The sequence below is a fragment of the Gymnoscopelus microlampas genome (genome assembly GCF_963454915.1).
Source record: "Gymnoscopelus microlampas genome assembly, chromosome: 7".
NCBI classification, from domain to species: Eukaryota; Metazoa; Chordata; class Actinopteri; order Myctophiformes; family Myctophidae; genus Gymnoscopelus; species Gymnoscopelus microlampas.
In genome coordinates, this window is record NC_139944.1 from 21,292,297 (window position 1) to 21,309,791 (window position 17,495).

At 40.5% G+C, this 17,495-nt stretch overlaps 1 protein-coding gene across 1 annotated transcript in view; it reads left to right on the top strand.

Moving 5' to 3' along the window:
• Window positions 1-1,549, top strand: part of LOC311048320 (cytochrome c oxidase subunit NDUFA4) — a 23,543-nt gene extending 21,994 nt beyond the window's left edge. Inside the window, exons 4-5 of the mRNA XM_084061546.1 lie at window positions 404-467; window positions 1,305-1,549. Of these exons, the coding sequence (XP_083917672.1) occupies window positions 404-467; window positions 1,305-1,361 (121 nt within the window). The 3' untranslated portion in view covers window positions 1,362-1,549. The remainder of the gene's footprint in view (window positions 1-403; window positions 468-1,304) is intronic.
• Window positions 1,550-17,495: the final 15,946 nt, after the last annotated feature.

Below are 17,495 nucleotides of genomic sequence, written 5' to 3' on the forward strand. Positions count from 1 at the left end.
GACTGTGCTTAATGAACAGAGGAAACACTGCCAAGTCACTGGACTGAGTTCACCTCATCACAATCACATAATTACATTCTCTCTCTCTCTCTCTCTCTCTAGCTCTCTCCTGATGCCCCTAATTCATGATCCGTCGTATGGCGGTGTCGCACACTGATAATAGCCGACCTACAAGCTCAGAACGCGTCGCATCCGCGGCGTGTTCTGAACTTGTAGGTCAGTTATTTTCGCAGGGCGACACCGTCGTAGGACAAAGTATAAATCTGGCTTAACTGTGCCCCTTGCCCACTCATTATTTCACATGGCCCCTGTGTATTTACCGCCCGCTCAGCAGCCTTCCCCTCCACTCCTCTCTCACCCTCCTTTTCATCTCTCGGTCTCTCTTTCTCTCTCTCCATGTCAGCTGGAGAGACAAGAAGAACAGTCCAGAGCCCTGGAACAAGCTGGACCCAACCTACCAGTACAAGGTGACCATTCTTCCTCTACAAACTGTATGTCGCCGCCTGACTCATCGCTCCAATTATGGCCATTGGGGAAACCAATCTAGACAAAAGAATGGCTCTTTTTTTTTTCAATGGGCTCCCATTTGGAGTTACAAATTCAGATGAACATGGACCACGACCACGGCTTATTTCTTTTATTTTTCCATCCCGCATCTGTGCAAACAAAAGAGCAACATGGCATCTTTCGAAAACAAATGAAGGCAGATGGAACGGGTGGCTTTTTAGTGGTCATTTCAACTCTTCAGCGAGGGCTACTAACATCCCCAGACAAGCTAATGAATATATTACCAACGCTGATATAAGGAAGAAAAACAGCTAGGCATAAACAATAATGATGTTTTTTTGCAGGGAACTGAAGGGGTGGGGGGGGGGGGGGTTCAAGGTTGCGCTGCTTGCCAGTGAGCGGTTTGAAAGTCAGTGCAGACAAAAGGTCAGGACACAGCATGTTTAATTCTTCATGGCCAGGCAAAGGTCTCGCATCAAGATTCCACCGGAGTCCAAACAATGATCTTAATGAAGGGGGAGGGGGGGGGGTCGCGGGTGAGAGGGCGAGGAGACAAGAGGCCAGACAGCAGAACACTCACAGAAAATACGAGGGAAGAAGATTATCGGAGCTGACGTTAAAAACGCTGTTCCTTTCATGGTTGGAGGGCTGCATAGCATGCACTCATTACAGTCATACAGTATCCACTCTCTCTCTCTCTCTCTTTTTCTTTAATACTTGTTTGAGTGTGCTCCCCTAGATTTGGCACTGATTTTAATTTAGGCAAAAATTTTAAATGTATTCCTTCTGTCTCACAGTTTCTGGCCGTCAACACGGACTACAAGAGCCTGAAGAAAGAGGGCCCTGACTTCTGAGGGTCCTTCAGGAAACGACTTTGGCAGGACATCCATGTGTCACTACGTGTTGCAGTAATAATTCCTTTTAATATCCTGCTTGGACTCCTCAACATTACCCCCAATAATACTGAAAAAATTAGACATTAAAGATTTAAAAGTATAATAATTTGACTGATCATGATCTATGTATTAATGAAAGATGCTAATGTCTCATAGCCTGGCTCCACCCCCTGAATCGTTTGGGCGTGGCCAAAAAAAAACTTTGGCCACGCCCCCATCTCAGAAATCGGCTGCATTGAGAGGGCTTTCAGACTGAATAATGGAGTGAAACGAAATGAAAATTCAGGCTGAGTGTCAGGCTAAATGTCTCCGGTAGGAGACTCAAATAGTCTCCATTGAGTCTCCTGTCATATATTGTGATTAGTGATTACTGTGATTACCATTATTGACACTTGTGCTGTGATCACCATGATTGACACCTGTGGTGTAAATTCAAGCCAAGGCATCTCAGCCAGAACAGACCTGACCTGAGGTGAATAAAGACCATTACATTGGGAACAACGCTCTAAAATAAAAATATGCTATACTATATACAGGAATAAAAAATAAGCCAAACTTTGCAATGCCATTGAGAAAAAAAAGAGTCATTCTACACTGACAATGCTTTGATTGTGTACCTACCCAGATTGCAAATTATTGCACTGGTAGATGACAATTGACCAACTCTGGAATGTTCTACAAAAGTGCAATAAGTGCTTGTATTTCCAGGGAATAAATCACTATTTACCAAGCATCAAATGTCACAAATTCTAAATTAATTATGTCACATGTAGGCACGCATGCTGAGATGGAAGTTGTGGATGAAGCGGACCAAAAATAGAAATCAGTCATCAAACATTGATGCATGTGGGTCATATAAACCAGTTCTCAGAGAGTCCCACAGAGAGGCAGGAAGAAGCAGCCCGGAGAGAGGAGCCATTGAACTGTTTCATCGCTGTTTGCAAGGACCAAAAACATTCATTTTCAATTTGGTAGAGTTTTGCCTGTGAAATGACTGACTCTGTATCAATAGTTTCTCTAAATATGCCTCCTGCTGACACAAGTGTCCAAGTTGTTGACAGTTTATTGGTGGTGGTGAATGATGAGTTGAGTGTGTGTGTGTGTGTGTGTGTGTGTGTGTGTGTGTGTGTGTGTGTGTGTGTGTGTGTGTGTGTGCGTGTGCGTGTGTGTGTGTGTGTGTGTGCGCGCGCACGTGTGTGTGTGTGTACACGAATGACTCTGTTTGCATGTGTGTCTATATGTGCCTGTGAAGTGTGAATGTGTGTGCGTATTAGTGTGTGTGTGTGTGTGTGTGTGTGTGTGTGTGTGTGTGTGTGTGTGTGTGTGTGTGTGTGTGTGTGTGTGTGTGTGTGTGTGTGTGTGTGTGTGTGTGTGTGTGTGTGTGTGTGTAGGCATACAGTATGCATACTTGTCCTCACTCGATACCCTAGGGGACACCCAACCGCAGCCTATAAACCAACAATAACGACACACAAATTGCACCAATGTTGCACCACTGACTTCTCCTAATATATTCCTTAATAGACAATCTATGGCTTCCGCCAAGCTATCTGTTGCCTCCTCGAACAGAGCGAACAGCCAGTGGGCTGAGGAGAAGTGAGGATTGCTGCAAACATCACCCCCTTTAAACAGCAATATACCTCCTGACTGTGTGATGCCTTGCCCAGTATGTGGTGGCTGTTGCTGTGTGTGTGTGTGTGTGTGTGTGTGTGTGTGTGTGTGTGTGTGTGTGTGTGTGTGTGTGTGTGTGTGTGTGTGTGTGTGTACACACACAGTACAGTATGTGCGTGCTTGCATGCATATGTGTATTTGTGTGTGTGCGCCCTTGCGATTATGCCCAGTGTGCTTGCTTTAGCCCAGCTTATTACTTGTCAGCGGGCTCTGGGCTTCTGACAGTGTACACTCACACGCACGCATGCAAGTGCACATACACACAGGGGGGGGGGCAGTCATTATCCTACCTGAAAAGCTTCACAGGCCATTGCGATTGCACTGGTTCCATTTGATATTCTTTGAATTACGATGTGAGACCACAGGCAATATGCACCAACAGCCCTGCCTGGGTGTCAGCCCCAAACTCACCAGTTGGGATAAAAGTCCATCAAGCATGGACATACACTGGAATTGTGTTTCCTTTTTTTTCTCTTTCCTTTTCCCCCTTATTTTACGACTCAGTTATGCATTCCTTCTTCTGACCATTTAGTTTGAGGCAATTTGAACATCGCTGTGTGTACCAATGTTATCTGAACAGTTTCTCAATATTTTGCATATTGTCTGTTTTCTACTAAATGTCTTCGATATGTCTGGATAGCATTTTATTTCTGGCTTTCCCATTTTTTTGGGCATGTCATGTACTTGTACTTGGGCATGTACTTTATAGCTCATGTACTTTATAGCTAAGCAATCGATAGTGGAAAACAAATGATGCTGATATGTCTCCATGGTTGATATGTCTGTCAAACTGTACAATACTGCACTGTATGTTTCCAAAAAACGTTCACAGACTGAGACATCCCAGGCCTTACCAGACGAGGAAGTGTGGCAGCGTGTTATCAAGCTGTCACACGTGGGTGTATACTTGGTGTTGTTTGCCACCTTCTAATATTTGAGAATAGAGTACTTTCGTCTCCACACTTTAAGCCCTGGGCAGTAAGAGACAGAGATAGAGAGAGAGAGAGAGAGAGAGAGAGAGAGAGAGAGAGAGAGAGAGAGAGAGAGACACCTTAAACGCATCCTCTCTGATGAGTGAGAGCATGTATTTTTTAGATAAGGATTAATTTTAATGGCTGAGATAAGATATACTGTAAGTCAGTTGTTGGAAGTGGGGGACAAATAAATAAGTAAATAGGACATGCAGCTAAACAGGAGGTGTTGGTGGTGTTGGTGGTGGTGTAACATTAGCATGGCTGCTGACGACAGGCCCTGGGCAGATTTCCTCTGATCCAGTGAAGATAGTGAGGCTCCTTTCATCCCCTTCCTTCTACACAGTGCATAGCAGGAAGCTCACTTGCGCATGTTTCCAACTCACGGACACATGGCCTAATCAAACAACTCTCAACTGCCTGAAGAAATGGACGAGGGTTTTATTGGGGGACCGTGGGGGACTTATCATTTATCACTTAAGATCAGTGGTCCCACTCCCCAACACTTCTAAAGTCTCAAAACCGGTGCATGCATTTTCAGAGCATGTTTATTTTAAACCATGCAAGACACCAACCTGCTCATTGGGAGCAGTTAGTGTCTTGCTCAAGGGCATTTCTACACCAACTGAGGGGGAGCGCGGGATAGAACGGGGGACCTTCCATTTCCCAGGCGCAGCCTGCATTCTACTTCCTGAGCCACTGCCGGCCCAAAACATACTTATGAATATTATATGTTCGTGGTGGTGATGAAGTTGATGACGATGATTGGTTAAATAGGTATACATTACATATGTAGAATTCTTCCTCTTTTCTATGTAAATAAATGTTTAGATGTATTTACTTTATTTGTATTATATTGTACAGTATATACCGTATGTGCAGTTATCATTATCATTTTATCTATATCATGCATGCAACACAACAAGCAGGGTTGCCTAAATATTAATACAATTTTACAGTTTCAAATGAACACTTCCAGTCTTTGTGAAAAGGTCCTGAGCCTGAAATCTCATCACAGTGTGTGGTTTGATCACACATCACTGGGTTTGATTGCTGATACCTGAACAGTCAAGACACGCCCCCTCATTAACACATGGTTGAAGAAATACAGAAATAGGTGAGGAAATACAGAAATAGATAAACTAATTAATAGCAAAATAAATAAACAAATACTGTACATAAACCAATATTATTGGGAAATAAATGAATTTGGAAATAAATGAATGTAATGTTATTTGTCACACGCTGCAGTCAGACTTCAACTCATTACACACACATGTGTCTATTTCTGTGTATTTATTTATTTTCAAATTAACCTGCACTTTTATTTCTACATTTATTTCTTTATCATTTCATTTACTCCTTTGCTTATTTATTTTTTATTATGGCAGCTCTGGCCCTCCATAAGACTGTTCAAGTTGTAAACAGTTGTTGAGTTACAGCAAAAAAAAAGCTGTTTATTAAAGTGTACTATAAGTATACTTCTTTTATACTAAAAATGAGACAGTATACTATACTATACTATACTATACTACTATAAGTATACTCAACAGATATATACTTATAGTCTAAGTATACTAATTAGACTACCAAGTCTAATTCTAAGGCTTATACTTCCTCATCAACACTGCTATACGGTGCAGAATGCTGGAAAACCACAGAAAGCGACATCCATAAACTATCCACTTTCCACACATCATGCGTGCGCAAAATCTTGCGAATATTCTGGCCCAAGACCATCTCAAACAATAATCTCCTCAACATCACCCAACAGGACGACATGCTTTGCATAATCAATAAACGCAGGTGGACCTGGATTGGCCATGTCCTCAGAATGGACATCAACGCGATCCCAAGAGTCGCATTACACTGGACCCCAGAAGGCAAAAGAAAGAAAGGGAGGCCTAAAACAACATGGCGGAGGACGATAGAGAAGGAGCTCCGGCAACAACACCAGAGCTGGGGGACCATAGAGAAGATGGCCAAAGACAGATGCAAGTGGAGAAACTTTGTTGCTGCCCTATGCGCCAGCCGGCGTAATGGGGATAAGTAAGTAAGTAAGTATACTTCCTCAGACTAGTATACTGGTACACTTGGCGGTCGCAGCACAATTTACGGTACACTAATTTGTTTTTTCCTAGAGGCTTGGTTAGCCTCTAGGAATTATGTTCCATAATTAGAGTATAACTGTGTTTGTTTCTGTCTAATAGCAGAGAACACCATTTCTAATAACAGCTTTTGTTATGTTTCATTCAATTTCTAATTAGAACCTAATTAAGGGATAATAGTGGAAAATAAGGGTATAACAAGAGTTTGTTTCTTTCTAATAAAAAAACATTATTGCTAATAAGAAACACATTATTTGTAATAACGGCTTATTATGTCAAATTAGTGTACCGTACATTGTGCTGCGACCAAAAAGTCACTACAAAGTACTACCAATCAACTCTAAATTGCCTGAAACGTACTCCGAACAGGTTTTTGGGGGGACGATTTTGGCCTCCACACTTGGTGATTTTTTCGGATTTAACTTTCGTTTCGGTAGTGACAAACTTTCGTTTCGGTAGTGACACAATGGTGAAAAAATAAATGTACTAAGTCCAGAGCTCGATGAATGTTAGGGACCAAAAAAAGCCACTACAAAGTACTACCAATCAACTCTAAATTGCCTGAAACGTACTCCTAACAGGTTTTTGGGGGGACGATTTTGGCCTCCACACTTGTTGATTTTTTCGGATTTAACTTTCGTTTCGGTAGTGACAAACTTTCGTTTCGGTAGTGACACAATGGTGAAAAAATAAATGTACTAAGTCCAGAGCTCGATGAATGTTAGGGACCAAAAAAAGTCACTACAAAGTACTACCAATCAACTCTAAATTGCCTGAAACGTACTCCTAACAGGTTTTTGGGGGGACGATTTTGGCCTCCACACTTAGTGATTTTTTCGGATTTAACTTTCGTTTCGGTAGTGACAAACTTTCGTTTCGGTAGTGACACAATGGTGAAAAAATAAATTTACTAAGTCCAGAGCTCGATGAATGTTAGGGACCAAAAAAAGTCACTACAAAGTACTACCAATCAACTCTAAATTGCCTGAAACGTACTCCTAACAGGTTTTTGGGGGGACGATTTTGGCCTCCACACTTAGTGATTTTTTCGGATTTAACTTTTGTTTCGGTAGTGACAAACTTTCGTTTCGGTAGTGACACAATGGTGAAAAAATAAATTTACTAAGTCCAGAGCGCGATGAATGTTCCCTGTTTGTATTTTTACTCATGCAAACTGAGAATAGATGGACTTTTACTTGTAACAGAGTATTTATATTATCACTACTTTTACTATAACAAGTTTATAATTTTTTTTATAATAATTTAAGTTAATATAAAAGTTTGAATATAAGCTACTTCTTCCACCACTCGCCTACTATCACAGGAAGAGTGTGTGTGTGTGTGTGTGTGTGTGTGTGTGTGTGTGTGTGTGTGTGTGTGAGTGTGAGTGTGAGTGTGAGTGTGAGTGTGTGTGTGTGTGTGTGTGTGTGCGTGCGTGCGTGCGTGTGTGTGTGTGTGTGTGTGTGTGCGCGCGCGCGCATGTACGTGCGTGGGTGCATGTGTGGGCGTTTGTGGCTTTTTTAATCCATACCAGCAATGGTGGGAAAAGCAGGGTTGAGCTGTAGGGGGTACGGGGGGGTACGGCGTACCCTTAGTTCTGACACTGTGGGAGCTGGGGGCGTGCGTGCACGCACCGTCAGCGGCAGTCTTTAACGCCTTAAAGTTTAAGAACAATAGCCTCTCAAGGTTCGCGCCGTCAGTGGCGAGCCGTTCTCAATAGCGTCTACCTGGCTGCTTTGCATAACATTAGGCTACTCGAGAAAAAACACAGAGTTGAATTGAATGTGTTCCTCTCACAATGACAGACAACATCTCTGCACTGCAAGGTGTGAAGGGGTTCGCTTAGCAGAGGACCCAGTTCTCTGAGACAAGACAAAGACAAGTTGTCTGATTATTTTAAGTAGGCCTACTTATGTGTGGGTGAGTCTATGTAAAGGGCTTTTATATAAAATTAAAAGGAAAATAAAATAATGAATTTGAAACAAAAATAAAAACAACAAATTAACAATGCAACAATACAACAAAATAATAATACATATGATTACATTAATAATCACATGTTGAATATAGTATTTCAACTAGCACTGAGCTGAGTGGCTATGTGCGCGCACGTGCGCGCGCGTGACGTCATAAAATACAGTACCCTTAGTTCAAAAATCCACAGCTCACCACTGGGGAAAAGTACTAACAATTTTTACTTAATCAATACTGCAATGTAGAAATACTCTGTAAGTGCGGAATTCAACATTTACCAGTACAAAAGTATTCGTATTAAAATATACGTAAGTACTGAAAGTAATTAAGAACTCATTTTGCAGAATGTCCCATTTCACAAGTTTCCAAAATGTATGAAAATGCTTTGAAAATAGCCAATCTACAAGCTCACAACAACGCAACGCTTTTCTACTTGTTGTGAGCTTGTAGATCGGCTATTTTCATAGGGCTGAAACGGTTAATGTATGTTTTGTAATAATAATCAACATTTACAAAGTAACTAGTAACTCATATTTTCAAATAATTGTTGTGGAGTAAAAGTACAATATTTGCCTCTGAGATGTAGTGGAGTAGAAGTAAAAGTTTTGGAAATTGGAAATACTCAAGTAAAGCACAAACACCTCAAAATTTAAGTACGTACAGTACTTGAGTAAATGTACTCAGTTACTTTACACCACTGCATCCTCCACACAGCAGTAGATGATTTAGTGCTGATTAGTCTGGGGATCAATTCACTCTGCAGGGTGAAGATCCGGTTTGAAAACGGAAACGGAAATAATACGTCCACGTACATGTTCAACACACCGGATCCAGTAGGCGGGGCTCTAGACCGGATGTGAATACCGGTTTAAATTGGACGCAGGCCCACCACGTCTGGTTCCAACAGTTACTTTGTTTGCAACATGCCACTCTGCTCCGTGGAAGGTAAAACTGATGTTTGATTTATATCAACATGACACGTTTTTATCCACCGATATTTAACACCATTATTATTTAAGTATTCAAGGTGTTCTAGGACTGAAGTATTATGACACCAAAATGGACATGAATATGAAATATTGTGTTTTACAACCGAGGTAGAAAAATACATCAAACTAGTCATTTTATCGAGTCTGACTTTTACCTCATAGATATGCAAATAAGTCAAAAGTGATAAAATACTTCTATAATAGTCTTGATCCAAGGCTTTTGCATCAAACAAACATTTGTTCCAAATGATCACAACTAAATTGTCACCCAAAGTTTAAACCTGGCTTAAACCACACTCACTGTGTGGGGGTTTGTAGATCTAACCCTGCCATACATAACATTCATGTAGATTTATAATCTATTTAGGATCTTGGGTCAATTTTGGTCAGGGATTTTATTTATGATGATCGAGTCTTGTTGGTAGTTTTAAACGGCTCGTAAATCCACATAAATGAACCCAATCCAACACATAAAGCGTTTAAACCCAAAGCCACGGATGTTACCCGTCCATACGGGTCAGGTTTGTTCCGTAATATTACTTAACGTTGAATATAGACGCGTGTATGTGTCTGAATGCTGTTCTATTTCCACATTCACTTGGAGTGTAATACCTGCGGTCACCTGCACTTTCCCAAATAGTGTGGTTTTCTGTGTTTTAAGGCTCGTGCGTCTACATGTCTGTATACATTGTAAATATAAAGTGATTATCTTAAAGCCATAGATGTTATCCGTACATACGGGGTGTTGGTGTTCTCTTGATGTTCAGTATAGTTTAATAAAGAAGTGTTTAATCCCGTCTGTGGATGAACGTCATTGTATTTCCTGGATTACATGGGGTGTAATACCGGCGTTTACCTGCTGCATCAGCGCCACTTACACCCATTGAATGATATGTGTACATACATAGCTCCAATCGGAACCTCTCCCTCCGCTGTATAGCTCCGAGATGAGGTTTCACGTTTGTGGGTGCCGTTTGAGCAGGACATTTTCGAATATTGTCCACTTCACATGTTTTTTTTTTTTTTTTTTACCCCTTTCTGCACATCCTATCCAAAAAGTAAAGGTTTTCTAAAATGCTCTCAGATGTTTTAATTTCTAGCGCGCAATTTAAAATCTATCCAACGAGTTGAAAAAAGTGTTTAAATAGCTTCTCTCCTAAATGTTTTTAAGACATACCCGGAAGTTGCGCCCGCAGAGGCTACATTGCTGATTCCCCTACTGATGAAATGTTGAATTGCACCTTCCTAATGCATAATATTATGGAACCGGCCGAGGAGAGAAGCTATTTAAACGCTTTTTTCAACTCGTTGGATAGATTTTATTGTGCGCTAGAAGTTAAAACATCTGAGAGCATTTCAGAAAACCTTTACTTTTTGGATAAGATGTGCAGAAAGGGGTAAGAAACATGTAAAGTGGAGAATATTCGAAAATGTCCTGCTCAAACGGCACAGGGCCACGTAGGACCTCACCTCGGAGCTACATAGCGGAGGGAGAGGTTCTAAATGGGGCTAATACAGTGATATTCTGACAGACCAGATTGCAACATTTATTAATTGAATAATACGGAATATTACTGAACACAAAGGGTCCGTATGGTGGGATCTGTAGCTTTGGGATAAACACTTTGTATATAGAGTAATATACATTTATAAAGATGTTTGAGACTTTAACATGGAACTAACTACACACTATTTTTTGGAGTGTTCAAGAATGTAATAGATAGGATCATAATTAGCCCTGGTCCAGAGCGTTAGTGAGTTCTCTAACGCTCTGCCAGGCGCTCGGCTCTGCTTATGGACGAGGAATTCCACTTTCCTGCGAGGGCTCCAACTGTAGTAAAAAATAAACAAAACCACTTCACTACTCACCAAAACAAAGACTGTTTTGTGTTGTTGAAAGTCTATTCTCGGAGGTGGGAAGCCTCTCGGCACCCCACCTTCTCTGTAAAATACACTTTTTGACCAAAAAAGAAAATATTTCACCTGAAGGAAAAATCTGGTCAATAGAAAAAAATCCATTGACCAGATCTGTAGAGGGCGCAGTGGAGCAACCAAAAACATTATTTTCTTCCGGTGAAATATTTTCTTTTCTGGCCAAAAAGTGTATTTTACAGAGAAGGTGGGGTGCTGAGAGGCTTCCCACCTCCGAGAATAGACTTTAAACTAAATAAAATAACCTCTGTTTTGGAGAGTAGTGAAGTGGTTTTGTTTATTTGTACTACAGTTGGAGCCCGCGCAGGGCAGTGGAATTCCTTGTCTATAAGCAGAGCAGAGCGCCTGGCAGAGCGTTAGAGAGAACTCACTGACGCTTAAGGCTAGATCATAATAAAACCTTATTTGTACAGCACCTTTCACATTTCATACTTTTCATAAAATATCTAGAACAAAACAAATGTAAAAGCCTATTAGGAGAGATAACAGTGCTACATTGTAACAGGAGATTAAAAACTCTATTTACTCTTTAGATTAATCTAAAATAAATATCGATATCAAAACCGATTACAATAATGATGAGTCTTGATCCAAGGCTAAGATGAAACTATAATATTGTCTCCATCGGGAGGAAACCTCATTATGTCCAAAACATTTTCAGGATTAAAAAATGGCAAAAGTAGCAGATCTACAAGCTCAAAACGTGTCGCTTTGCGCCACGTTTCAAGCTTGTAGATCTTCTACTGTTGATGCTTTATGCGACGCTGCAGTATAGATCAAGTAGGACGAGAGATTTCTGCCCGACAGTTTCGAACACTAGCCTAAAAAACTTAAAGGTAGGGTAAGTGATTTACTTTGGTTAAAATAAGTGTTAAATAGCTCTATATTGTGATAGTACTCATTGCTATAGAGTGTTTGTTCAGTAAAAGGAGTCTCCCCAGCTCTTTATTAAACAGAACATGCATTTTCAGTGCCCTCTCCTGATTGGCTTAAATTGTGTCACCTACCTGAACATGTACTATATTGTGTTTATTAAAGAGCTGGAGAGACCCCTGTGACCGAACAAACGCTCTGTAGCAATGATTATATCCGAATATAATACTTTAACCTTTTAAAAAAATACCAAAAAATATCACTTACCCTACCTTTAAGGAATATATATATGTATTTTTTTTGTTCTTTTTTTTTTTTTACAATCTAATATTATGTTCTACAATATATTAAATGTAATATTGGTGTATATCTGTGTCTTGCAGGTTAATCATGTGGTGACCTTCTGCAGAGTGGACTAAATCTACTTCATACAGTGAGTTAAAAACGCTGAGTCATGGCTTCTAGCTATGACTCAGCGTTTGACTCACTGTATGAGTTCTTCAGTGAAGGTCCTGGATGGATGGAGTCATCAGGAGATAGCTGGTAATAGAGTGTCTGTAACTCAGGACAAGGGGCAGGAAGATGGAACTTCGACGCAGCAACGAGCCCTGAGAGCTGAAACGTATAACGGTGCCAACGAACGCTCTCCGTTGGAGATACAAGGCGTACGGTGCTCGGGACGTGGTGCCATACAACCTACGCGGCTCTATTAATACCAGCTATCTTCAACCGAGCGGCGGGAGACCCCACACGGTACGTACCTGGATCACACCTAGCCAGCAGTGGTGGAAAGTAACTAGGTGCATTTACTTGAGTACTGTATAAAGTACAATTTCAAGGGATTTGTCTTTACTTGAGTATTTCCAAATTTCAATACTTTTACTCCACTACATTTCGGATCCAAATATTGTACTTTTTACTTCACTACATTTATTTGAAAACTTTATTTTAGTTACTTTGTAGATTTTGACTAATTACAAAACATGTATTAACCACTTCAGCCCTATATACATTTTGGCCATTTGAAATTAGCCGATCTACAAGCTCACAATGCGACAATGTAGATCGGCTATTTTCAAAAGATTTTGAGTAATTTTGAAAACTTGAGAAACGGGATAGTCTACATAATGAGTACTTTTTATTTTTGGTACTTCAAGTACATTTTGATACCAGTACCTTTGTACTTTTACTCAAGTGAATTTTTAATTCTGGACTTTAAATTGTAACAGAGTATTTCTACATTGCAGTAGTGATACTTTTACTTAAGTAAAAACAAATCAGTATTTTCTTCCACCACTGCTGGCCATTATAAACTAGGGCTGTGTCACCATTACAAAATGGAAGTTGACGATGCATTGTCACATGATTGATTGTGATCAAAGATTTAATTGTGTTTGACGTTGAGCATGGGAACATTATGAATACAAATGTAATTTATTTTTGGCTTTTAGGGCTTCGTAAACAAAAGTTGCACAAGGTAGATATGACAAATAATATACATCATTTAATTACAAAAAATACATTCATAGTGGGATTAGCAGAGTGGAAATAGCCAATCTACAAGCTCAAAACGTGTCGCATCAAACACGTTTTGAGCTGGTAGATCTGCTATTTCCACAAAATGTTTGAAAATATGTTAACATTTTTAACATGGTAATGATTATGACGATTATGGAAAACATAATTGCAAATTCAAATAATTGCAATTAGGCTATTACGTAATAATTGTGACAGGTCTAGTATAAACCCTAGGGCATTGGTTCTCAAAGTGGGGTCCGGGGACCCCCAGGGGTACTTGAGGGGGTTCCAGGGGGTCCCCAGCTAAATGATGGATAGGAACCAAATGGACCCTTATGGGTCTGTAACTCTGAGAGTGTACAAATGGAACCAAATGGACCCTAACGGGTCCATTTGGTTCCATTTGTACACTCTGAGTTATAAATTAACATTGATTTTACAAAATAATTTGGGGTCCCAGAGATAGAAATGCCATTAAATGGGGGTCCGTAGCCTTAATGCATGTCAAACTGGGGGTCCTTGAAATTAAAATGGTGAGAATCACTGCTATAGGGCCGTAAAAATCTTCTCTTATGGGGGTCCCTGGCTTATCTTTTCAAATGGGGGTCCGCGGGCTAATAAGTGTTAATTTGGGGGTCCTTGACATGAAAAAGTTTGAGAACCACTGCCCTAGGGTTTATACTCATGGTAACTGATGGCTGATATCAGACATCACTTTGAGAGCCACTGGTCTAGTATAAACCCTAGGGTTTATACTCATGATAACTGATGACTGGTATGAGAGCCACTGGTCTAGCGGCTGAGAGCTGAACCAAGACGTCTGTGGTTTTATTTTCAAGACGAATCCCAACCCTCAACATTCTGCCTCCTCCAGTGTTATGGAGAAATTGGTGACCTGTCAAAAGATGTGTCCATCGTGTCCATCACATGTCAAACATCCAAAGTAAATCACTGCTGTTAGTTTATGAACGGAGTTGCTCTGTTCATAAACAAATTGTTATTTACATTTGGACATGGTGATGTTAGTTTTTGTGAAGTCCACGAGATGGTCGCATGTTTTCTGAAGGTCACCAATTTCACTGTAACACAACACCACCATGCTGGAGGTAGGAGGCACAAACTGGAGTTTTGGAATCAGCAGCCATATTGGAAATAAATCAGGCCTCTTCCTCACTTCCCTTCACAGGTGTTACGATGATGCTAATGAAGGCTCTGTTCCAAACGGACCCTTACGGGTGTGTAACTCTTGAGTGTACAGATGGAAACAAATTACAGGTCCATTTGGTTCCATTTGTACTCTCAGAGTTATGGCTGTCCTTTGAGAACCACTGTGCTACACTAAATAGAACAGAGCCTTCATTAGTATCATTGGTAACGTGGTAATGTGAAGGAAGTAAGGAAGAGGCCCAATCCTTGGCCAAATGAATATTCATTTGGGGGTCCTTGATATGAAAACGTTTGAGAGCCGCTGTCTTTAGTTGTTTCTGAAACTTGATGAAATGATAAGCATTGTAGACTTTACTTGAACATGGTGTTTGATACAGGAATAGACGGCACCTCTTCTGGCAATTTTTCTCCCAAAATGTAAAGCAAATGAAGAATTTGCGAAAATGTTCTTAAAGCAGGGGTCTTCAACAGGGGGTCGGGGACCCAGAGTTACTACAGGGGGTCCGCCAAATCTTTTTTTACATTAACCACTTGAACCCTAGCATCCCTTTGCTGAGGAGAAAAAATAGCAGATCTACAAGCTCACAACGCCTCGCAGCGCGAGGCGTTGTGAGCTGTGAGCTTGTAGATCGGCTATTTTTTTAGCAAAGAGTTATAGGTGTAGAGGGAAAAAAGAGCAGCAAAAGTTTATCTCAAACACAATTTTATACAGTATAGAGGGGGTCCCTGCTTCATCTCTCTCTCAGCTAGGGGGTCCTTGGCCTGAAAACGTTGAAGATCCCTGTCTTAAAGGGATAGTTTAAAACACTTTTCCTATGGAAACTTGAATTCATGGATATGTTTTTGTTTTCGTCTCATTCCTAAAGCAATAATTTGATGACCGGCAGCGGTTTCCGGTAGGAGACACAAAGAGTCTCCTTTGTGTCTCCTACCGGAACCGCTGCCTACCGGTCCATAATTCAAGGCTCCATGGGGTGACTAATCGATAGAGAAAAACAGTACGTTTTTGGGTGAACTATCCCTTTTTAAGTAATGTAAAGCAGTGGTTTTCAACCAGTGGTCCTTGAGGGAGTACCAGGGGGTCCCCAGCAAAATGAGTTAATAGCGTCACAGACATTTTTAACCACTTAGCTTTGGCTATTCAAAAATATCAGATATACAAAGCTCATAGCGCGGCACCGAGTGCCGCGCTATGAGCTTGTAGATCTGATATTTTTGAAAAACCTTTGAAAAAGTGTGCATATCTTTGAATATTTGTATTTTTTTTTAGCAAAAATTGACTGATATCTTTGCTTCTGGGGGTCCCTGGCACAAAACATTTTCAAATGGGGGTCCGCGGCCAAATGTATATCAATTTAGGGGTCCTTGGCATGAAAAAGGTTGAAAACCACTGATGTAAAGTATACATGATGTGAACATGTACGGGTGGGTACATCATTATCAGACCTAAAACGTATTGTTTTATGCCCACAGTGGCTGTAGGCCAGTCAAGCATCTTCAAATCATGTACTTAAAGGAGTAGTTCACCCAAAAAATTACTTATTTTCTATAAATTGCACACCCCATGAAGCCTTGAATTCATGATTTTGTTTTAGTTTTTGTCTCATTACTAAGCCAATAATTTGATGACCGGGTGTATTTCCGGTAGGAGACACAAATACTTTACTTTGTGTCTCCTACCGGATACATTAGCCGGTACGAGACGGGAATCTAATTATTGGCATAGGAATGCGACAAAAACAAATCCATGAATTCAAGGCTTCATGGCGTGTGCAATTGATAGAAAATAAGTCATTTTGTGGGTGAACTACTCCTTTAAGTTACTTAATTACTTACTTTGAGGAATAGAAATGGCCAATTACACATTGAAGTGCCCACTTTTCCCGGGTGCCCACTCTTCTGGTTACAAAAATGTTAATTTATTTTCAAACATGTTCAATGTTCATGTACAATACAATTAAATCCTTAATCGCAATTATTTGTGACAATTACTCAAGTAAAATGCCATAATGGTGGCACAGCCCTGTCAGTGACCAGCTTATGGCTCTACAGACCATCTTCTTGGCTTCCAAAATGTCACCCTGTAAGGCCTTCCATTTGTACACTCTCAGATTTACAGACCCATAAGGGTCCATTTGGTTCCTATCCATCATTTAGCTGGGGACCCCCTGGAACCCCCTCAAGTACCCCTGGGGGTCCCCGGACCCCACTTTGAGAACCAATGCCCTAGGGTTTATACTAGACCTGTCACAATTATTACGTAATAGCCTAATTGCAATTATTTGAATTTGCAATTATGTTTTGCATAATCGTCATAATCATTACCATGTCAACTCAACGTTTTTGTTTTCTTTTTTGTGTCTTTACAGAACACGAAGATGACAAGAAGAAGACGTCCGTAAGTGAAGATGGCAGGAAGGTAGGAACCTTTTGATTGCAGCTGCTGCTTGTTAAGGGGGCTACATGCTACATGCTACCATACCATGTATGTGGTCATTTGCGTCGTCTATCGTTTCACGTCATTTGCATCGCGTCATTTGTGGGTAAAGCTTCATCACGTCGGTCCACATCACATAGGACCATGTGCCTTTCTGTGATGTGGATTTATGTGATTTTATTTATTGTTTCACGTAATTTGCGCCCAAAGCTTTGATCACATCGGTCCACATCACATACGACCATATGTGGTCGTAACTTCTCCTCTTTTTCTCTATTCTTTGCTTTAATAAAGCAATAACAAATTTATTTGTTTTTATTTACTTTTGTGTCCGAGTTATTTGATCGATTTTTTGTTTTTGTCTATCTTTCTTTTCACAAACACATTTCTTTCTTCTTGCCTGTCTATTGCACTAGTGGTTTGTGTGTACAAATGTATGTGATGTGGAGCTA